Genomic DNA, 24,772 nt, shown 5'->3' with positions numbered 1-24,772 from the left:
GGAAAATTTTTCTTTTCCAATTTAAATTACATATTGCTCACATTGTTAACAAGCACAATCAAGTGGGCGATGCACTTTCACAACGACCAAGGGTAAATGTGGTGTCTATAGCAACTCACAATGATCTATTTTTTATGATAGATGAGTATGCTACTGATCGAGACTTTTAAGTATGTAATTACACCCTTTGCATTAGGGAAGAAAAAAGAACCATTCACCTTGAAGGATAATTATCTTCCAAACGGCAATAGGCTATGTGGATGCAAAGCGAGGGACTCGCTCTAGATACAATCAGATAAGTGTGCATCTTGAAGGCATGTGGCTACACGCAAGATGCCGATAAGGGATTTAAAATTCACTCTGATATTGTTAGTCCGGAGTTGTTGCAAAAAGTTGTCGTGCTTGGCAATGCCTTCGTTGATAGGTCTGTCAAATGTGGTGCGGGATGTCATCTTTTGGGATGCATTGATTGCAGGATATGCCCAACAACGGCCGAGCCATGAAGCTCTGGGTTGTTTTTAGCAGGTGCTTGAGGAGCTTACTATTTGAAACGGTGTTAACTGATTGCGGAATATGCACAACAGGAGCAGGGATAGAAGCTCTAGGCTGTTTTTAGCGGATGCAAAGTGAGGGCCTTTGTCCAGTGAAAATCACCTACACATAGCCTCTTGAAGGCATGTGGCTCTACGCTAGATGTTCACTCTGATATTGTTATTCAAGGGCTGTTGCGAAAAATTGTCGTGCTTGGCCATGCCTTGGTCCATATGTATGCTAAATGTGGTGCACTTTAGAAATCACAAAACATGTCTGAGGAGCTTACTATCATCCCGAATGCCATCTTTTGGAGTGCATTAATTGCGGGATATGCCCAACAGGAGTAGGGCCAAAAATCTCTCAGTTGTTTTCAGCGGATGCAAAGCGAGGGCCTCTCTCCAGATGCAATCACATACATGTGCATCTTGAAGGTATGTAGCTATACGCAAGATGCCAATATGAGCTTAAACATTCACTCTGATATATGCAAGATGCCAATATGAGCTTAAACATTCACTCTGATATTGTTAGTCAGGGGTTGTTGCAAAAAACTACCGTGCTTGGCAATACTTTGGTCAATATTTATGCCAAATGTGGTGCTCTTGTGCGAGCTGTCGTCTTTTGGAACACACTGATTGCATCTACCATTGTAAAAGAGGCCTCTCGGCTCTTCCATGCCAAATCTTGATAACACAGCTTCAAGCTTTGCAATGTCCAGTTCGCCTCCACTATCATGTTTGTTTAGAGTAGTGCGGTCATACGAGAGCTTAAATGCAACTTGCGTGCATCGACGATAGTCATTCGATCGCACGATGAGTAAGCATTACCATTTTTTTACTTTGACACTAAGAACGCAGTTAATGAATGCATTGAAAATTGCACGTTGTTGTGGGAATGGCGTGTTCTCTTGTATTATAAAAATTGGGGAGGCCTGTGCAAACTCTCAACTCAAGGAGACTTGCATGTTTTTTTTTGAAACATAAAATGGAACAACAAACAATTCATAACATCGACGTTTTGTATGATTATGAACATTGAGTTTGATAGAACTCTAATCCTTCTTGTGGTTTTTTGCGAGATATACCTCTGAAACACTACGATCGATACTCTCTCTCTCTCTCTCTCTCTCTCTCTCTCTCTCTCTTTGCATTTCATTTTAATGTCTTTCTTTCTCGTTCATAAATATCTTAAACATAATTAATAGCATCAAATAATAGAACTTGTCTATTTGAGAAGTGTTGAAATTACATATATAGGTTTCCAATACTTTGCTTGATCTCAATTTGATTAGAACAGCTGAAGAAGCACTCTAGTTTCTCTTCCTTATTGCTTGGTGAGCCCAGGGTCCCTTTTTCAAATAAGGCCACCATATTGCACCCACTTGGCCTAATCTTGAGCATACATTGCGGATCTTAATCCAGTGGATGTCCAATGTCCAATGTCCAAGGAAGCAGAAGAAAAGCACTCCGACCTCTGTCAAAAAGCAACATGCCTACTTTTCAACTAACACTAACAGGGCAGGGCTCTCCATGGGTTGCCATGGGTGCTGGTGCGCGTGCTTCAGTAGCAGCAAAAGCTGAAGACGCTGCTCTTCCGAGGAAGTATCAAGAAGGAGGGTTATGGCTGGATATGGAACGCGCAGCTTGTGACATAAAGGTGTGTATTTTATCTCCTCTCCATGCAGATGATGAGCAAGGAAAGGCCGGTCCTGCTGATCCAACAACTCCTTTTCTCTGCCCTCTACCTTCCTCTCCTCTATCCCCTACTTCTACGATCTTTTGATCAGCGAGCCATGGTGAAATGAGATCCCACGCTCACTATCACCGCCACCTCGATGTGAGATCTTCTTTCCCTGCTCGGATTCCACTCTTCCCTGCAATTATGTTAAGTGCCTGCTCTTCCTCATTCATCAAAAGCCCCAAGTGAAAAATTCAATGTTATCCTTCGGTTGCTACGAGCCGCTAACCACCTCCTGTTTCACAATTTCACAGATTACTGTATATCTTGTCTTGCATGCGAGTTTTGATAGCAAAGAGGAATCATGGAGGCTGTATTCAGTTTCTCTTCCTTGCTTGTAGAACATAGAGATGTTGAGAAGCTTTTGCAATAATTTGTTGCAGTTAGCAAGGACCTCTTCATTGCCATAACATTAATTCTGAATGGACAAGGTATAAGTGAAACTGGTGATCTTTCAGAGGTTTTGAGTCAGATGTTACTGTGTGCAGTCTACAGAGCACATCCAAGCAACAATCTGGCGCTCTTATCCAATTTCAATTGAGCCAAACTTGTAGCGCATGGCTGCCAATGAATTTCATAAACCCTTAATTGAATCTGCACGCATGCAGCTATTCAAAACCTTATTAGTGCAGGATCCAACTGCTGTGGCCATTGTCAAAGAGGAGGCCGGTGGTGCTGAGTTTGACTCTTGCTACAGGAAGTGGCGCTCAAAGCTCCTCGAACATTTGAAGCACTGTGACCTTGACGTCCATCAGGATACTACTCCAAAGGCTTTAGAATATGACAAGCACCAAGTACAGGGAAGAGAGAGAGAGAGAGAGAGAGAGAGAGAGAGAGAGAGAGAGTGTGAAGGGAGGCTGCGTGGAAGAGTTGCAAGGGAGACACCTCTTCTCAACCACCGCTAGATCGACCCTTCCGTCCCTTGCAAAGATTGTGCACATACGCAGGCACGTACGCAGACACGATATGAGAGGAGAGCAATTAAATGGAGAAGAATGATATTAACACAACAAGTAAAGGTAGTGGTAATATAGATAGCACCTTCCCATATGTTGTTGATGGCCTGCCAAGAAGGACTTAGGACGTGGGAACGGCTCCCGATGGAGGCGCGGAAGGGCCATGATGGATGTCCAAAGGTTGCAGCCAATAGCGGGTCATTTACGAGCTCTGGCACATGAGATGTATAGTGAAAGAGCTGTATGAGCGGTACGTAATACATTGTCTAGCTTGGCAGGAGCCGCGGGACGTCCGCCATTTTGAAATTTGGGGAGTGCTAGCCGCTAGATAGACCGTACATTTTAGAACACTAGTTTACAAATTACAATAGAACTTTGAGAAGCCTCTCCTTATAATATGAAAGAGGAGGGACTCTCGTGAGAGCTTGAAAGTGGTTATTGAAGGCCCAAAAATCATGGATCTTTAGAGATGCTTATTGCTCATAGTACGTGACTTTCGGAAGTTCAAAAACGTAGTTCCATGCAGAAAACAAATCTAATGCTATTGAAAGTGAGATCGTCACAAATGCCTTGAAGGTAAAGGGCATCAATAGATCCTTTACACTTGTTTTGGTGATGAGCTTGAGTATGCCGTCTCTATGGCCACAAACACACACTCATTACATCTTCACCTTCGGGTGGTGCTGAAGAGAATTGCTACTTGATTGAGAGCCTGATTGAAATCTCTTGGAAATAACATACGTTAAACGGATTGATAAATTCGGTGTTGTATTGCCCTGAAACGTAGGTTGATTTGATGAAAATTATAACGTGGGGCATTTACAAGTTCTAGTTTGTGGTAGCTTGCCGCAATGTTTATTAGGCAGCTAAATGCAAGGTAGTATGGGCTTCATAATAACTGTTAAATATGACACCGTCTTGATCAAATTTTGGCGTTTTTTTCGAAGGTGAATGATATCGAGCGAAATGTCATCCTTACTAATCCTCATGAGCGTCACGTAGTAGTAGTTTGTCTGATCCGTGTTTGGGTAATTGATAAGCAGAGTGAGTTTTCTGCTATGGGGATACCAAACTCAAAACAAGAGTTAGTCAGTAAGGAGGCAAGAAAATAATATTGATGACCGAAGCAGCTTACAACACACACACACACACACACACACACACACACACACACACACACACACACACACACAGAGAAGCTAATACTGATCAGAGGATATAGAACATAAAGTTAGACCTGCTTTTCTTAGGCTTAATCAATATCTACATCTTTTGTATTTGTCTTAATGCGTGTTTTTTGTATGGTAGAAGAGGACATATAATCACAACACTGAACATTTTGATTGGACAAGTTCGACTCCAGCTCGACAATATTGCAAGGCCCGTTTTCAACATCCAACTTTCCATGTCTATATGTTTGCTTGGCGCAACACATAAACGCTACGAGGTAGGACACGGCTTCTGTTTCTTATAATTTTTGGAGAGACCACAATGCCAGCTCTCCACCATACTTTTGCATGGCACCTCTGCATGACGTGCACTATATACTCCGCAGTTTTGGTATGTGACGTTTCATTGCAAGATGATATGATTAACTATTCACATTGCATTTTTGTAGCTTGACTCAAACATCGGCTTATAAATTGGACAATCGAAAAGCACCAGTACAACATTGTAGGTCAGTAAAGCACTTCATTTTTTATTCCAGCTCGTTCATCCTTTATCCATTTTCTTGTTTTAGAATTTTAGACATTACTTCCTTTGGTTCGATTTACTTGGATGTTGTTTTCAGAACTATGCACTCAAACACATATTTAGGAAATTAGGGAAAAATGCTCAAATTTGGGACAATTCTTTGTGTCACACGGACTTGAGGTGAGGTTGTGATGTGCTAAGTTGTTACACATTGTGAAATTTGTGGTACAATTTTTAGTGGATGCTAATGAGTATGCAAGGTCTAATATTGTGTGTTGTCAACAACCATATTATACACTACGGTGTGTTTGCACACGATAGTTTACAAATTTATACATACACACACACACACACGCATCAAAAATCAAGGTTTCCACTTACACATGCTTTATTATCAGAATGACTAAAATGTAATTTGTAAGAGAGACAGGTGATTAAATTATGTTCGCTCGCCAGTTTTTGAAATCGGTGTCAAGTATTGTATCTTGACTTGTTGGTGGTTTGTTGACTCATTGTTTTGATCAATATCTGTTGTTGTCACTCCTAGCCAAATCAGATAATTTGCATCACAAGTTTGCACAAGTACAACCTCACCCTTTGCCACATCAAGAGTTGGGTTGAGATCCTCAAAAATTTTGTTGTGCATTGGTCGTGGCCCTCATTTACATCAAGTCCCGCATCTAGACTACCTTCCAATGGAAGGTCAAGAGCATGATCTTGTTCGCATGTATTCCCTGGCCAAAATTCATCAAAGATAGTGTCTTTGCTTGCACCAAGGGCTTGCATAGCTTGCATAAGATTCTCCCAATTATATACAAGGATAGGGTTGACCCACCTAGGATTCTCACTTTTGTCTCCTTTTTCTGGCCATTTCTCTTCCATAACTCTATACCACTTTCCAATCAACATTTTTGGGGTATACTTTGTACTACATCAAAGGTATGCCATCACTCGTATAGAGCCTAAATTGCAATGGCTTTGGTCAAATGAGGCTTTGGTCGAACGATCTACTAAGATATGAAATATTAAGCTATCTAATGCAAAATCTATTTTAGAATATTTGACATGGAGATCAAATTTCTAGGTAGATGTAGGGATGGATCTCAAGCTACTGGGAGGAAAAAGCATGGGGCTTGGGCTTCAAGGTAGATTGAGGCATAGAGCTCGACTGAGGTTCTAGGTAGATATAGACATGGAGCTCAAACCTAAGTTTGAGTTGCTAGGTTGATAAAGGCATGGATCTTGAACGTGAGATACCATTTAGACTGTCTAGAACATCTAGTTGGGTAGGGTCATTTTGTAGATGTGCGAGCATGCTATTTTCCTAAAACAATAAGGACATTGTTTGGATCCACCCTCTCAACAGGCAGCCTGCACCCCTCGAATGACCTCCTCGGTCATGCACGTTGTAGCAAGAAATGCGAAGAAAGCTCTAACTCCTAACCCTAATGGCTTGCAGCCTATACAATAACTAGAAGCTTGCAAGATATTTGTTGCATAGTGCCAAGCAAATTTGAGTACTTAGTGTCACTTCGACAATGTGAACACTCAAGCAATGAAGACACATGGCGAGTCTCACCTTTTTGTGTAGTGCACCTAAGTTTGAGCTCTTAGGTAGATATTAAATGAGCTCAAACTTAAGTTTGAACTACTAGAGATAAGGCATGGAGCTCTGGCTTAATTCCTAGCTACGAGAGAAGGAGAAGAACAAGAAGAAGTATTTAACACCGTAGGAAACTATCCCAAGAATCCTATCCGAGAGAGAGAGAGAGAGAGAGAGAGAGAGAGAGAGAGAGAGAGAGAGAGAGAGAGAGAGAGAGAGAGAGAGAGAGAGAGAGAGAGAGAGAGAGAGAGAGAGAGAGAGAGAGAGAGAAGCATAGAGCCGATGAGAAAGGCCATCAAATAGGATCAATGCGATATCATGACCGTCTTGCTGCTTCGACTCCTGCACGATGCCCACAAGCTCCACAATTAAGTACCAGAGCACACGTGATCACAACGGAACACTCCTCTAGATTCGACTGCCCTCCCTCTGCACGCATAGGCAAAGATGCAATATCAACTCCCCTTCATGCTACGCTAATGATCATGATGTGGGTAGTAGTGGTGGAGCAGCTCCTCCTTGGCACTTCCTGCGTCCATATGAGGCTGGTCCTCTACTTCCACAAGGATCTTGGCCGGTTTTTTCATTGGCGCAATACTCCTGTCATAAACGGGCTTCAAGTGTAAGCGAATATCCTTTGCAACTTCATGCTTCGGATACAGCTTCTCGAGTACAACTTCGACAAGGGCCAACGGCTAAAACTCGTGTTGGGGCGTTGTGCAAGTGAGAGCGAGGCTATGCACGTCAACTATTTTCCTGCATCACTGGTCCAGATGACCTGCCGCAGGCTTTGCCGACTACAGCTAAAAGGGGTGAGTATATCATGATTTTTGCTAAACAAAGCAAACAAACCAAGAACTGATCCTCTAGCTTGAATGTCTGTGAGGGATTCTAAGGCACACACAGAGAAGAATGAGATTCCTGCACGTGGAGAGATACGAGCTTAATCGACAAACAACATGTCCATTTCCCTGGCGTCTTCTTTGACGTAAGACGTTACGTTTGAATTTCAAATTAAAGTGCACTTTTGTCAGTGTGTTCTTTTCACATAATCAATAGCTTTTATTAGTGCACTTTTGGCAGCCTTACAATGTGACTAGTTCTTTTGCATTTAATTTAATGCTAGTGCTAGAAATAAACTTATTTTGAAAGCTTGGGAAACCTACATAAAAGAAATTTAAGAGGGAATTTGACTAAAATAATTTTTTTTCAAAAGCTTGGAAAACCTACATAAGAGAAATTTAAGAGGGAATTTGACTATATTTAAAGGCTTTTAAACTAGATTTCTCTAAAATTTTCAAGTTTTGTAGGCTTCCTTCGACATTAAAATACTCTTCTTCTTCTTGAAATTCTTCCACCTTCAAATTTGAAATTTATTTAATCTGTGTAGGTGGGATTACACTAACCACAAGTTTTTTTCGAGCACTGATTAATTGTTTAGGTCCGTATAGAAGTCTCACGCTTGGCCTAAGCCTTGGAACATGGTAGTTGGACCTTTACCTCAAGTTTGAGGTGAAGTCAAGTTGAACCTGAAAAGCTAAAGCATGCATCTGTTGGGGACTTGGACCACAACCTCAACCTTGAGCTTGAGTTGGAGGATTAAAAATTGGACTTTAAGGCTGTCATGGATAAAGATGTCTACCAAAATATAGCCTACAAGACTACAAGTATAGTTTATAGTCTTGCAAGTCTACTCATTTGCAAGACTAGTCACATGGTGGGAAATAGAACTAAAAACAAGACTAGTCTCATGAAATCCATGAGGATACCAAGGGCATAAAATAACACTTTTAGGCTCAAACTTAAGTTCAAGCCTTTACTCCATATGCTAGTGAGGCACTAGCTCATATAGGGTGCAAAGCTAAACTTATGATGTCTTTGTGGATACTAATGGCAAGAGGCTCGAACTTAAGTTTGAGCCTCACCTACCTATGCTAATGTAGCACTACCATGCATAGCTTGCCTCGTGACATCCTTGAGGTTACTACCAAGTGCTTAGAGCAGCACCTTTAGGCTCAAACTCGTGTTCGAGCCTCACGTGCATATGCTAGCGTAGCACTAACATGCAAGGCTAGCCTCATGATATCCTTGTGGCTAACAATAGAACTAGGCTGGAACTTAAGCTCCAAGCTTTCCTACATATGCTATTGTAGCACCACCATGAAAGGTGAACCTCATACATCCTTGTGGCTACCAAGGGCACTGAATAACACCTTTAGGCTCAAACTTAAGTTTGAGCCTCATCAATATATGGTAATGTAACACTAGGATGCAAGGCTTGCCTTATGACATCCTCATGGCTACCAAGGGCATAGAATAACACCTTTGAGCTCAAAATTAAGTTTGAGACTCAATTGTGTACGCTAGTGTAGCAAAAGGGTGAAAGAATAGCCTCATAATATTATTATGGCTACCAAGTCCAAGAGCCTCGAGCCTCACTTGTGTATGCTAGTATAGAATTATCATGCCAGGCTAGCATTATGACATCCTTCTGGCTACTAAGGGCATGGAACAACACCTTTAGGCTCGAACTTAAGTTCGAGCCTCAAGTGCATATGCTATTGTAGCCTCGCTTGAATATGCTACTGTAGCACTAGGGTGCTAGACTAGTGTCATGCCATCCATGAGGATACCAAGGGCGTAGAATAACACCTTTTTAGGCTTGAACTCTCGGGGGGTTCACTATGTGTAAAACTACCATATCACATGCGTTCAAGACATGTTTGTAAAACCCCTTATCTGTGAATTTTGTTAGGAATATAATGTACCCTTTTCTTTTAAAATCTGTAAGTTTTTTTCAAATTTGAAAAACTAATTCCCTTCTGTATATAGATTTTTGTAAGTTTCAAGAACTTTAAATACCCTTCTGTTGAACTCACGTAATAGGTTATATTTTTATTAGATGACCTCCCCGGGCTTGAACTTAAGTTTGAGACTCAATTGCATATGCTTGTGTAGAACTAGCTCATATAGGGTGCAAATCTAGCCTTATGAAATTCTTGTGGCTACCAATGGCAAGAGGTTGGAACTTAAGTTTGAGCCTCACCTACTTATGCTAATGTAGGACTACCATGCATGGCTAGACTCATGACATCCTTGAGGATATATCAAGGACATAGAGCAACACCTTTACACTCAAACTTAAGTTTGAGCCTTGCCTGCATATGCTAGTGTGGCACTAACTTGCAAGGCTAGCCTCACATGTGACATCCTTGTGGCTAACAATCACAAGAGGCTCAAATTTAATTCTGAGGCTTGCCTACATATGCTATTGTAACACTACCATGAAAAGACAACCTGATAACATCCTTGTGGCTACCAAGGGCAAAGAATAACACCTTTAGCATCAAACTTAAGTTTGAGCCTCATCGGTATATGATAATGTAACACTAGAATGCAACACTAGCCTCATGACATCCTTGTGGCTACCAAGGGCATAGAATAACACCTTTAAGCACGAACGTAAGTTTTAGTCTCAATTGTGTATGCTAGTGTAGCACAAGCATTGCAAGGCTAGCCTCATGATATCCTTATGGCTACCAAGGACAAGAGGCTTGAACCTCACCTGCATATGCTAGTAAAACACTGTCATGCAAGGTTAGATTTATGGAATCCTTTTCAGTCATAAGGGCATAGAAAAACACCTCTAGGTTTGAAATTAAGTTCGATCCTCAAGTGTATATGCTAGTGTAGGGTCACTTGAATATGCTACTGTAGCAATAGGGTGAAAGACTAGTCTCTTGACATCCATGAGGATACCAAGGACATAGAATAACACCTTTAGGCTCGAACCTAAGTTTGAGCCTCAACTGCACATGCTAGTGTAGCAATAGCTCATATAGGGTGCAAAGCTAGCCTTATGAAATCCTTGTGGCTACCATTGGCAAGAGGCTCGAACTTAAGTTTGAGCCTCACCTACCTATGCTAATGTAGCACTACCATGCATGGTTAGACTCATGATGTCTGTGAGGCTATTACCAAGGGTACATAATAATACCTTTAGGATCAAAATTGAGTTTAAGCATTGTCTGCATATGCAATGCAAGGCTCTAATGAGCAAGGCCATCCTCATGACATCCTTGTGGTTAATAATGGCAAGAGGCTCAAACTTAAGTTTGAAGCTTGCCTACATATGCTAGTGTAGCACTACCATGAAAGGCCAACCTTATGAAATCCTTGTGGCTACCAAGGGGAAAAAATAAAACCTTTAGGCTCAAACTTAAGTTTGACCCTCACTAGTATATGGTAATGTAACACTAGGATGCGAGGTTAGCCTCATGACATCCTTGTGGCTACGAAGGGCATATAATAATAGCAACTTAAATTTGAGCCTTAATTGTGTATGCTAGTGTAGGATAATGGTGCAAGGCTAGCCTCATGGTATCCTTATGGCTACCAAGGGCAAGAGGCTCAAACCTTGCCTGTGTATGGTAGTATAGAACTACCGTGGAAGGCTAGCTTTATAACATCCTTGTGGCTACTAAGGGCATAGAAAAACACTTTTAGGCTTGAAGTTAAGTTTTACCCTCAAGTGCATATGATATTGTAGCCTCACTTGAATATGCTACTATAGCACTAGGATGCAAAACTAGTCTTGCGTGATCCATGAGGATGCCAAGGGCATATAATAGCACCTTTAGGCTCAAACTCAAGTTCAAGACTCAACTGTATATGCTAGTGTATCACTAGCTCATATAGGGTGCAAAGCTAGCCTTATGAAATTCTTGTGGCTACCAATGCAAGAGCCTCACCTACCTATGCTAATGTAGGACTACCATGCATGGCAAGCCTCATGAAATCCTTGAGGCTACACCAAGGGCATAGAGAAACACCTTCTCAAAATTAAGTTTGAACCTTGTCTTCATATGCTACTGTAGCATCAAGGTGCAAGTGTAGCCTCACATGTGAGATCCTTGTGGGTCACAATGGCAAGAGGCTCAAACTTAAGTTTGATGCTTATGCTAGTGTAACACTACCATGAAAGGAAAACCTCATGACATCCTTGTAGCTACCAAGGGTAAAGAATTGCACCTTTAGGATTAAACTTAAGTTTGAGTGCCATTAGTATATGGTAACGTAACACTAGTATGCAAAGGATAGACTCTTGAAATCCTTGTGGCTACCAAGTGACGCATAGAACTACAACTTTAACCTTGAACTTATGTTTGAGCTTCAAGTGTGTATGCTAGTGTATCACAAGGGTGCAAGGCTAGACTCATGATATCCGTATGGCTACCAAGGCCAAGAGGCTCGAACCTTGCCTATGTATGCTAGTATAGCACTATCGTGTAAGGCTAGCTTTATGACATCCTTGTGGCTGCTAAGATCATGGAACAACACTTTTAAGCTCGAACTTAAGTTTCAACCTCAAGTGATATTGTAGCCTCGCTTAAATATTCTACTGTAGCACTAGGGTGCAAAACTAGTCTTATGCCATCCTTGAGGGTGCCAAGGGCGTAGAATAACACCTTCAGGATTGAACTCAAGTTCAAATGTCAACTACATATGCTAGTGTAGCACTATCTCATATAGGGTGCAAAGCTAGCCTTATGAAATTCTTGTGGCTACCAATGCAAGAGACTCACCTACCTATGCTAATGTAGGACTACCATGCATGGCTAGCCTCATGACATCCTCGAGGCTACTACCAAGGGCATAGAGAAACACCTTCTCAAACTTAAGTTTGAGCCTCGCCTGCATATGCTAGTGTAGCATTAAGGTACAAGGCTAGACTCACATGTGACACCCTTGTGGCTAACAATGCCAAGAGGCTCAAACTTAAGTTCAAGGCTTGCCTACATATGCTAGTGTCACACTACCATGAAAGGCCAACCTCATGACATTCTTGTGGCTACCAAGGGTAAATAATAACACCTTTAGGCTCAAACTTAATTTTGGCCCTCATCAGTATATGATGGTAATGTAACACTAGTATGCAAGGCTAGCCTCATCAGATCCTTGTGGCTACCAAGGGCGTATAATTACAACTTTATGCTTGAACTTAGGTTTGAGCATCAATTGTGTATGCTAGTGTATCACAAGCATGCAAGGCTAGCCTCATGATATCCTTATGGCTATCAAGGCCAAGAGGCTTGAACCTCGCCTCCATATGCTAGTATAGCACTATCAGGCAAGGCTAGCTTTATGGCATCCTTGTCACTACTAAGGGCATAGAAGAACACCTCTAGGCTTGAACGCAAGTTCAAGCCTCAAGTGCATATGCTAGTGTAGGCTCACTTGAATATGCTACTGTAGCACTAGGGTGAAAGAGTAATCTCTTGAAATCCATGAGGATACCAACGACATCGAATAACACCTTTAGGCTCGAACCTAAGTTCAAGTCTCAACTACATAGGCTACATTAGGAGAAATATGGACCTTGCATGGGCCTTGTAAGGAATCCTAATTTTAAGGGATTAAGGCTAATGTTGTGTAGGGTTAAGGGGACAAGGGCATTCAAGAAGCTAGTTTTGAGTAAGCTTTTCTAGCCTTTTTTTTAAACACATGTAGGATGTGGACCTAAGAGGTCACTTTCTCTCTCTAGCTTTTTGAAAGTGAAGAGAGTAAAGGAGTATGGTCACATCAGCAAAAACGTGGGTCACTAAGAGCCAAAATTTGACTTTTTTCAAAAAAGTTTTTTTTACTTATTTTTACTTAAGACTTCCCCCCAACATATATACGTATGAAAAAATCATTTTTTGACCTTTTTTTTAACCTACAAACACTGAAAGTCCACTTTTTCAAAAAAAAAAACCCAAAAATAAAAACCTTTGTTCTCTCCTCCTCTCTCCTCTCTCCCTCTCCTCTCCCTCTCTCCTCCTCCCTCCTCCCTCCTCCCTCCCTGCTCCCTTCTCTCCTCCTCCTCACCTCTCTCTCCCTCTCCTCCCCTGCCCCCTTCTCTCCTCCCATGTTCCTCCCTCTCCCTCCCCGCTCTCTCTTTTCATCCTTTGCTTCCTCAAGCAACAACTGCCATGGTGCTCACGGACATCACAAAACGTATGTCTGTACCACCATGTACTCCGCACAACAAAAGCATACATATTTGCTTGTCGATGGCGTTTGCACCGAAGTTCACACATGAGGGTGAGCAAAGGTCATCCTAGGAACGTCGTACCATCGGTGAACGAATGTTGATGGTTCTTCAATATCTTGGGAGGGGAGAAGCAGTCTTGTTAAATTATTGCAATTGGTTGTGTATGGGTGTAGGTGCATCTTTGCATTTGTTGGATGCACAAATGTCAAGCTCTTCGGCTCAAAAGAGTGGCATTACAAGACAGTATTGCCTCTTCGAAGAGGGAGGTTGAAACTCTCCAGCAACAATTGCAAGAAAAGGATGTGTGGTTGTGTTCTTCTTATCACAGATTTTGAAGTCTAAGGTGTTTCCTCTATTTTTTTTGTAGTGCTTAGCACAAAGGTTGCTTTTGTACACAAATAGTGAAACGTTGCAGGTTAGAGAGGTCAAGTGTCACCACTTTTTCACTAAGACAGCCTTCTTTCTTACATCTTGCACGTAGGTGCTTCAAGTCCATGCTTATTAGAGGTGGGTAATCTCATCCTAATGTATAATTTAGGATTATTGGATGGAAATACTTGCAAGTACATCATATACTTAACAAGTGTCTTTATTATACAGCTTGCTAATGTTGAATGTTTTTGTTTGAAGAACATGTCTCTAACGCGTCATGATACAAGGTGACCTCTTACTATGCTAGTTGAGTGGCGTTGTTTTCAAGAATGGCTCAAGGAACTGGCATAACACGAAGCTTTTACGATGGCACAAAGCTCTCCTCAAGCAATGTGGCTCCCACTACACCAGAAATCATTATGCTAACATGGAGAGATCCCTAGTAGGACAATACAACAGCTTTTCATCAGTAACACACCTTTTCCTAACATGAGGACACCCCCACCAAAGATATTTTTATTTGATAGGTCACCCATGAGCATACCATGTCATGGAATGGATGTAAGAACTATGACTGCATTACCCATTGGAAGTTGTTCACGAATGTATGTTTATCAAAGTTAATGAGAAGAAATTTGGACTTTTTTGTTTATTGATATATAAGAGCACTCTAGATCTATCATATTTTAGATTGTTTGATAAGTTAAATAAGGTTTTTAGTCATTTAAAGTGTAAATTTGTTTTTGTTTGGTAAGATTGTACATGAGAAGACATGATAAAGTACTAGAGATCTTGACGAAAAAAACCTTGGTGAGATACCTACCATGCACTTGTGACACCATACCTCTCCTTGAACCCTTTGATTTCTATCGTAGTGGGAAGTTCAAGGGAAGCTTATTTTTCCAATTTTTAGTAGTAACTGTTTTTTGAAGAAAATTTTGGTTATTTTAAAGTTTGTACACAGTCTAGGAGTTAATTCTGATTGTTTTCCTTCAGTTTCAAATTTTGACCGAGGGCACTCCTTGGAAGCCACTTTTGAAGGTATTAAGGCGAGATTTTGAGAAAGTTTTGTATGTAGGAAATATAGTCCTTAACACAATAAAAAACATTGGTTCTTTGAGTATTTCTAGATTCCATGGTTTTAATGCTTGTTGGAGCCCGTAGATTAAGAAAAAAGTAAAAAATGTATGTTTTACATCATTCTTTTAGAAATTGCCAACTTGCACGCTGATTTTTAGAGAATCCGAGCAAGATATGACTTTTTTGCATCACACAATGGTCGAAGAGCGCGACGAGATAAACAAATTCATGTGAGAGAAGCCCAGATAGATTCGGAGTTGATTGGAAGCTAGAAGCTGTTGAAAGTAGCCTAAAAGTTCAACACTTTTTTTTATTTTAAAAAAAACATTGTATCATCCTCATACACAATAATTTTGCAATTTTTTTCATTGTAAAGACCCCCAAGGCCCTTAGCAAGACTGGCCACAAGGGCGCACAAAAAGCCCATCCAAAAGTCCCGGATGGGCATTTTGCGCGCCCTTGTGGCCAGTCTTGCTGAGGCCCCTGGGGGCTTTTACAATGAAAAAAAATACAAAATTATTGTGTATGAGGATGATGTAGAGATGTTATGTTGGATGTACAGAGAGCAAGAGCTTCCCCCCCCCCCCCCCACCCCCCCCCCCCCATTTTGCTATGGCCTGGATGGCCATTCTCATGCCCTTATTGCCCCTCTTGTTGAGGATCCCTTGGGCCTTAAGATGGCAAATACAATCTTTTTTTATCCATGGCCATTAGATAGAAGTGTGCAGTTTGATGTATTCATAGTAAACTCCCCCCCCTCCTCCCAATGGCAAATACCTAACCCTTATCATGCTCATCAACCATTTTTTGCTTCCTTGTGTCCACTACCCTTGTTCTTGGTATGTTTTTGTCATTATAAGGCCCCAGGGACCCTAAAAAAGAAGGGCCACAAGGGCGCACAGAATGGCCATCCAGGGTCCCTGGGGCCTTATAATGACAAATAGGGGCTTTTTTTAATGCATGTCCATGAGATAGAGGTCTAGTGTTTGGTGTAATCAGAGCACCCCCCCCCCCCCCCCCCCCCCCCCCCCCTTTTCTCTGTGTTCAAAGGTCCGGAACATTCACTATGTAAACTTTTCCTATATCATGTGCGTTCACCAAAATGGATTAAAAGTACCCCTTATAGGCCTTATCTACACATGTTTCTGTAACTTTACAAGAATATAAAATCCCTTATGTTGAATACATGTGCTATGTTACATATACTTAGTGAACTCCCCAAGTCAAAGGCCCCACAAATCCTGTGCACTAAACATTCAGCACTAGAAATCGACCAAACAAGGAGCCAATATTTACTTCCTTGTGTCCACCTCATGTTCTTGGGAATGTTTTGGATAATCAATTTCTTTGGTATTTGAAACCACATGTGACCCCTATTGTTATATATCTAACCAAAGGTTTCTTGATTAGCGGTCTACATAGGCTCGAGTGGTATATATCTTCTATGTTAACAATGCATGTATCTATAATTTATGTTTACACTTTCTCTATCCAAATGAGCTACATAGTAAACATCAAATCCGCAATTTAACAGTCAAGTTCACAAGGTAGTAGCTATTGGTATCATCTTTAGCAATACCAAAGAGATAACTACCAATAGCTCATGAATAGGGATATTTAAGAACATTTAATACCAAAAACTTGTCAACACTACTCAAAAAGGTGGAAACTCAAAGGCTTTGCAATATATGTATGATGAAACACGGATCAATAATAAGTAACCCCTATAGATCGACACCTCCATCTCAAGTTGTCATTTCTCTAAGTCAAGCTTGGCATAGGCATAGTATGGAAACAATAACATGTTGAAAAGCAATAATTTAGCTTTCTCAACTTGTGAAATGTTGCTAATGATATATATTAAACATCCTTAAATGAGGACATCTTGACAAAGGTTATGATCCACTTTAATAAGAATAACCATTAATGATTAAACTGAAATCAAAATATTGCTTGAATTTCTTCATGGTGGAGTGATCAAGACTTGAGACTTGAAACATCTTATATAAAAATCAAAACATCCATAAAGGTCAACAATATTTCTCAAATCTGTATGAAACTCCAGTAATCTGAATTAAATACTATCACTCAATGCGACACCATTTAACAAAAATACATATTCATATTGTATTTATAGAGGAATCCAGCCTTATGAAAATAATTACAGACGGAGACAATGTTGTTGTTGTTAGGCCTCTCCTACAAGTATTTGTCTTCCTCATCTAGAGATTCATATACACTTGAGTATTTGTGTGTCTATTACACTAGGGAAGATAGTAGTACTATATGGATGGCTTTTCTAAGAGCTCCTAGAGAGTACCTATTGGTTCAAGATTCTACCAAAATTCTACTATTCTTATCAAAATCCTCTAACATGGTAGTGAAAGGTTCCTCACAGAACAAAAATAGAGTGATTTCCATCTCTGCACATGATTGCTTGCTCATGTCCTCTACAAAAAGTTGACTCTGTAAGTAAACAATAGATTATGTGAGCACAAAGCTATAAAGTTCAAACTGATATCATTCTAATAATCTAATGACAACTATACAAAGTATAAATTATAAGAAAAATATTTCATGACTCTCCATAGATAGCACAACTTACTTGCATTGTGAGACTCAATCACATGCTACACAACTATAGATGGCGCACCAAAGCCATCAACAAAATAGCACCATCCAGTGTTAAGAGGTGTGAAGCCTAAACATTGAAAGCCATAAAGAGGTTTGTTCTCTCCAGCATGATAAACTTAAAGTGTTAAGAGGTGTGAAGCCTAAACATTGAAAGCCATAAAGAGGTTTGTTCTCTCCAGCATGATAAACTTAAAGATGGAGATGATGTTAAGCTATGAATGTAAGCTATAAAGGTGGTTTTCTTACCATTCTATCTTTATGTTGGAGATGAACCCTTGCAATGCCCACACACTATTCACACCTCCTGTTGTTGTGGTATGCAAGTCATGCGAACTCATACTTTTTCCACCTTCGGGAGTAGAGATTTCCATGTAGTGTGAGTGAATGAAAGTAGAAGGAGTAGAATCTTGTTTCATGCTGTAATGGAGGTGAGAGTAGGGAGAGGAGCGAGCCTGCTGTGAAACTATGTGGTGGGCAAGGGGAAGAGATGGGGAGGGAGCTTGCTTGGTGCTATAATGGAGGTGGAAAAAAGCTAGCAGAGAGATAATGCTGGACTAGGGGGTGCATGTGGCTGTTGCAGCAATGGAGAGCTTGGAAAAGGGTTTGTAGAGAGAGAAAATCACTTTTTAGCTGTAGGATAGGGTTGGAAAGACTTTGGAAGGTAGAAAATGATGTTTTGAATTTTTTTTGAAAAAATTCAATTTTTTGGATTTTTTAGTGTACGTTTTTTACTTTTGGAGGTCAAAAATACTTTTTTGACCATGAAACAAGTTTGGGGACCTTTTAAGGAGGGAAAACTTGAATTTTGATTTTTTTTTTGAAAATTTGAATTTTTTAGTGTATTTTTAAATCCGGGCCAAAAAGTGGGGGAAAAGTGGTCAAAGTGGTCCCTCCCCCCGCCCCCCTTTCCCCTAGCCACCTCCCTTACCTTCTCACTAGGTAAGAAGCCATTAAGAGGTGCAAGGCTACCTTGTCCCCCTACTTTTTTTAGGATATAGAGTGTGTCCACCACCCTCTTCCTATTGGCTGGCCTTTAATTAACCTTAATCCCAAAGGGCCCCTAGAGGGTTCATATTTTTCCTAATGAGTGTAGCACTAGATCATATAGGGTACAAAGGTAGACTTATGACATCCTTGTGGCTACCAACGGCAAGAGGCTCGAACTTAAGTTTGAGCCCCGCCTACCTATGTCAATGTAGCACTATCATGCATGGCTAGACTCATGATATCCACGAGGCTATTACCAAGGGTACAAATAATACCTTTAGGCTCAAACTCGGGTTCAAGCCTCATCTGTATATGCAATGGGAGGCACTAATGTGCAAGGCTAGCCTCATGACATCCTTGTGGTTAACAATGGCAAGAGGCTCAAATTTAAGTTCAAAACTTGCCTACATATGTTTGTGTAGCACTACCATGAAAGGCCAACCTTATGAAATCCTTGTGGCTACCAAGGGGAAAGAACTAACACCTTTAGGCTCAAAGTTAAGTTTGAACCTCATCAGTGTATGGTAAGGTAACACGAGGATGCAAGGTTAGACTCATGACATCCTAGTGGCTACCAAGGGCACATAATAACAGCTTTCAGCTAGAACCTAGGTTCCAGCCTTAATTGTGTATGCTAGTGTAGGACAATGGTGCAAGGCTAGCCTCATGATATCATTATGGCTACCAAGGCCAATTGGCTTGAACCACATCTATGTATGCTAGAATAGCACTATTGTGTATGCTAGTGTAGGACAATGATGCAAGGCTAGCCTAATGATATCCTTATGGCTACCAAGGCCAAGAGGCTCAAACCTTGCCTACGTATGCTAGTATAGCGCTATCATGTAAAGCTAGCTTTATGACATCCTTGTGGCTACTCAAGGCATAGAGAAACACTTTTAGGCTCGAACTTAAGCTTGACCCTCAAGTGCATATGATATTGTAGACTTGCTTGAATATGCTAAAGTAGCACTAGGGTGCAAAACTAGTCTCAGACATCCATGAGGATGCCAAGGGCATAGAATAACACCTTTAGGCTCAAATTTAAGTTCAAGCCTCAACTGCATATTCTAGTGTAGTAGTAGCTCATACAGGGTGAAAAGCTAGCCTTATGAAACTATTGTGGCTACCAATGGCAAGAGGCTCCAACTTAAGTTTGAGCCTCACCTACCTATGCTAATGTAGGACTACCATGCATGGATAGCCTCATGACATCCTTGAGGCTACTACCAAGGGCATAGAGAAACATCTTCTCAAACTTAAGTTCGAGCCTTGCTTCATATGCTAGTGTAGCAATAATGTGCAAGGCTAGCCTCACATGTGACATCCTTGTGGCTAACAATGGCAAGAGGTTCGAACTTAAGTTCGAGGCTTGCCTACATATGCTAGTGTAACACTATCATGGAAGGAAAAACTCATGACATCCTTATGGCTAATAAGGGCAAATAATAACACCTTTACACTCAAACTTAAGTTTGAGCCTCATCGGTATATGGTAATGTAACACTACTAGTACAAAAGGCTAGCCTCATGACATCCCTGCGGCTACCAATGGCATAGAAGTACAACTTTAAGCTTGGTTTGAGCCTCAATTGTGTATGCTAGTGTAGCACAAAGTTGCAAGGCTAGCCTTATGATATCCTTATGGCTACTAAGGCCAAGAGGCTCTAACCTTGCATGCATATGATAGTATAGCACTATCATGCAGAGCTAGCTTTACAATATCCTTGTGGCTACTAAAGGCATAGAACAAGGTGTAAGACTAGCTTCATGCCATCCTTGTGAAAAACAATGGAAAGAGGCTCAAACTTAAGTTTGAGGCTTGCCTACATATGCTAGTGTAGTAGTACCATGGAAGGCCAACCTCATGACATTCTTGTGGCTACAAAGGAAAAATAATAAATCCTTTAGCCTCAAACTTAAGTTTGAGCGTCATCAACATATAGTAGTGTAACACTAGGATGCAAGGCTAGCCTCATGACATCCTTGTGGCTACCAAGGGCATAGAATACCATAAAACTAAAATTTGAGCCTCAACTGTGTATGCTAGTATAGTAGAAGGGTGGAAGACTAGCCTCATGGTATCCTTATGGCTACCAAGGGCAAGAGGCTCAAGCCTCACCTGCATATGCTAGTATAGCCATATCATGTACTTCTCTTAGGCTAGATTCCTTGTGGCTACTAAGGACATAGAACAAGACCTTTAGGTTTGAATTTAAGTTCAAGCCTCAACTGCATATGCTAGTATTATCACTAGTATAAAGTATAAGCCTCATGAAATCATTGTGGCTACCAAGGGCAAGAGTCTCAACTTAATTTGGAACCTCACATTTATATGATAGTGTAGCACTAGCGTGCAAGCCTAACCTTCTGACATCCTCATGGCTACCAAGGGCATAGATTAACACATTTAGGCTTGAACTTGAGTTTGAGCCTTCACTACATATGCTTATGTAGTAGTAGGGTAAAAGGCTAGCCTCACCAAATCCTTAAGGCTACTACTAAGGGAATATAACAACACCTCTAGGCTCAAACTTAAGTTTGAACCTCCTCTACATATAACAGTGTAGCACTAGAGTGCAAGGCTAGACTCATGGCATCCTTGTGACCATCCAGGGCATAGGTTCAAACCTTTAGGCTTGAACTTAATTTTTAGCCTCAACTGCATATCCTAGTGTAGAACTACCATGCAAGACTAGACTCAAACTTAAGTTCAAGCTTGCTTTGCATAGGCCAGTGTAGCACTAGGGTGCAAGGCTAGACTCATGACATCCTTGTAGATATCGAGGTCATAGATTAACACCTTCAAGATTGAAACTAAGTTTGAGCCTCAACTGCATATCCTATTGCTATAGTAGCACTACCGTGAAATACTAGCCTCATGACATCATTGTGGCTACCAATGGCAAGGGGCTTGAACTTAAGTCTGAGCCTTGCCTACATATTCTAGTGTATAACTACCATGCAAGACAAGCCTCATGACATCCTTGTGCCTACCAAGGGCATAGAACAACACCTCTAGGCTTAAACGTACCTTTGAGCCTCCTTGGCATCTCCTAGGCTAGCACTAGGGTGCAAGGCTAGCCTCTTGACATCCTTGTTTCCACCAAGGGCATAGAATAACACTTATAGGCTCCCACTTAAGTTCAAACCTTATATGCATATATTAGTGTAGCACTAGAGTGCAATGCTAGACTCATGATATCCTCATGGCTACCAAGGATAAGTAGCTTGAACTTAACTTTGAACCTTGCATGCATACACTAGTATAACACTATTTGTGCAAGGATAGCCTCATGAAATCCTTGTGCTACCAAGGGCATAGAACATCAATTTTAGATTCAGACTTAAGTTAGAGCCTCAAGTTCACATGCTTATGTATGGCTAGCACCTACGATGAGCCTCATGACATCCATGTGGCTACCAAGGGCAAGCAGCAAAAACTTAAGTTTGAGACTCATCTATGTATGATAGTGTAGCAATAATGGCCAAGGCTAACCTCATGACATCCTTGTGGATACCAAGGGCATATATTAACACAACAAGGTTCAAACTTAAGTTCAAGCCTCAATTGCATATGCTAATGTAGCACTAGGGTGCTAGGGTGCAAGGCTTGCCGCATGAAATCCTTGTGGCTACCAAGGGCAAGTGGGTCATTTGCATATGCTATTGTAGCACTATCATGTAGCAACAACCTTATGAAATCCTTATGGCTATCAAGGGCATAAAACAACATCTTTAGGCTTGAACTTAATTTTAAGCCTTTCCTACATATGCTAGTGTAGGACTAGGATGCAAGCCTAGCCTCATGAAATCCTTGTGGCTAAAGAACTTTAGTTTGAGCCTTAACTACATATGCTAGTGTAGTTGTAGCATCTAAGGCTCTCCATATGACATTCTTGTGGCTACCAAGAGCATCAAACATCAACTTTAGGTCAGAATTTAAGTTCGAGCTTCCTCCCCATATGCTACTCTAACACTACCATGCAAGGATGGCCTCATGACATCCTTCCAAATACCAAGGTCATAGAGATTCAATTTAGGATCAAGCGTAAGTTCAAGCCTAGATTGAATATGGTAGTGTAGCACTAGATTTCAAGGCTACCCTCATGACATCTTTGTGGCAAGCAAGGACATAGAACAACATCTTTTGGCTCAAACTTAAGTTCGAGCCTCGCCTGTCCATGCTAGTGTACTATTTAACTACGTAAAACCAATGTCCCTTGTTTAGGTTCTTAAATTTTATAAATGTATTTTTAAGAGGAATGGAGGCTTTCAATGTACCGACTACATTAGGTATTCACGGCGCACAAGTCTTCACATTTGATGCTCTTGGAATATCCATTCAAGCCAAGACTATTGCTCCAAAAATAAAGGTTGATAAGCCATTTAAATTAGCAAAAGAAGAAGGAGTGACATGTTTTGTGCATACCTACGTTATGGATGCAAACTACAAAGGTGATATCCATCTAAAGTTTCTCAAGGTGAGATGAAATATAGAGGGGGATTGTTGTGGGAGATATTCCATCTAAAGTTTCTCAAGGTGAGACAAAATATAGAGATATGGGGATTTTTGTGGGTGTCAAAGATGATGTGGGTGTAGCAAAAATTCCATCCTTTTCATATAATAAACTATTGGAGAGACCACAAAGGAAAACAAGTTTTCCCTGTCACTGGTGGGTAGTTTTCACGTAGTAACAACCATGAATGGTAGTAAACTAGGAAAAGAAAACTCTATTTTAAAAGTGGGGCTTGAAGATCTTTAGATTTACTAATCAAGAAGACTCATTTGTGGATTGTGTGGATGACTTGGTGAAGGCAATGAAACATGCAATATGTTCTTGCAAGAGTGGTGTGGTGCAAGTCAAGCATCTCTTGCAAGACAATCAATGGAGTTGGATGATGCAAAAATAGAACATTCCAACAATGTTGACATCAATGAGCAACAAAGGGGTAGAGAGTATGGTGATGAAAATGAAGACCATTGTAATTCAGACAACATGGATGATAGTGAAGTTAAAGAAGCTAAGAGAGAGAGAGAGAGAGAGAGAGAGAGAGTGCTACATAAATCAATCCAATTGTGGATGTTAAGTGAGCAATAGACAATACTGGAGCTAATAAGGATTGTGATGCATGTGGTGATAAAGAGTTCACAAGAGGATGATGGAAACCTCAGAACATTGTAGTAGCTGATGCAAAAGGTAGGAATGCTTTTGAGAGTATTTGCGATACCAAGTTTAATGATGCATGGAATTCTCATGTACCAACAAACTCCCAAAATGTGAAAGGTAGAAAAGCATATTGAATTGATCAATTGTGAGACTTAAGGTCCTTGAGAAACTATTTTATTTAGACTACCTTGTGTCTTTATCTAGAATCGTTTCATAATATGGTACAACATTTTGTGAAAGTTGTTATGTGATACTATTCAAATTGTGGTTTTTCAAATATTTTTTCTTTCAATCAATTGTCGATTGAGTGTACTATGCACATCTATGGTTAACACGTTATGGAAAGATCAAAATTGAGATTGAACCTCACTAATTAGAGAAAGTCATCACAAAGAATATGTTTTCTATTTAGAGTTTCATCCACAATTTATAGCAAGATTAAGAAAGTAGCTATTATTTAAGGGCTAGCAATTTTGGTTTTGGTGAGACAAGAATAACATTATCAACCACCACTGAGGCTAAATCTGAAGCTCAAGCCTAACCAGAAGAGCTAGTAAATCACTAGTTTATAAGCCTCAACCAAGAAAGTCCTTGTCATAGACTCCTAGCTGAGTGGTTCACAGTGAGGCTCAAAGTTCCATATCCTAGTGTAGCAGTTACATAGATAATGTGTGACTCATAAAATTTTTGTAGTCAACAAGATATTGACATTTATTTTGTAGGCTCAAAATTAAGTTTAGGCTTTACGTCCATATGGTAGTGTAGCACTACCATGTGAGGCCCTACTCATGAGCATTGTAAAAAAAGAATCTTACAAATAACAAAAATATATATAGATTATAAATAAAAAGGGATCATACCTTGAGAAGTTTATAGATAAAAGGTTTCATAAATAGGCTTCTTGGCATAGTATTTTATTGGAGCAACATAATGTTTGAAAATGTAGCTATAGCCATTGATGGAGTTTTAT

At 40.5% G+C, this 24,772-nt stretch overlaps 1 protein-coding gene across 1 annotated transcript; it reads left to right on the top strand.

Annotated features, from left to right (window-relative positions):
- The first annotated feature begins 1,859 nt into the window (after positions 1 to 1,859).
- On the top strand, positions 1,860 to 14,544 carry LOC147463127 (uncharacterized). The gene is made up of 4 exons (XM_086528079.1): positions 1,860 to 2,190; positions 4,536 to 4,674; positions 4,846 to 4,905; positions 14,189 to 14,544. The coding sequence occupies exons 1-2, from the start codon at positions 1,966 to 1,968 to the stop codon at positions 4,662 to 4,664; spliced, it is 354 nt and encodes a 117-aa protein (XP_086384205.1). The 5' UTR covers positions 1,860 to 1,965; the 3' UTR covers positions 4,665 to 4,674; positions 4,846 to 4,905; positions 14,189 to 14,544.
- The last annotated feature ends 10,228 nt before the right edge of the window (positions 14,545 to 24,772 follow it).

The sequence above is a fragment of the Adiantum capillus-veneris genome, chromosome 2 (assembly GCF_014529385.1).
Source record: "Adiantum capillus-veneris isolate H3 chromosome 2, ASM1452938v2, whole genome shotgun sequence".
Taxonomy (NCBI): Eukaryota; Viridiplantae; Streptophyta; class Polypodiopsida; order Polypodiales; family Pteridaceae; genus Adiantum; species Adiantum capillus-veneris.
The sequence above is the reverse complement of the archived record's forward strand: the minus strand, read 5'-3'. Positions and strand labels throughout refer to the sequence as shown.

What these genes read in the sequence shown, in the direction of transcription:
- LOC147463127 (XM_086528079.1), top strand. Translation starts at nt 1,966, where the DNA reads ATGTCCAATGTCCAAGGAAGCAGAAGAAAAGCACTCCGACCTCTGTCA. An exon ending in GCGCAGCTTGTGACATAAAG is followed by an intron (nt 2,191 to 4,535) that starts GTGTGTATTTTA and finishes TTTGTATGGTAG; the next exon opens with AAGAGGACATATAATCACAA.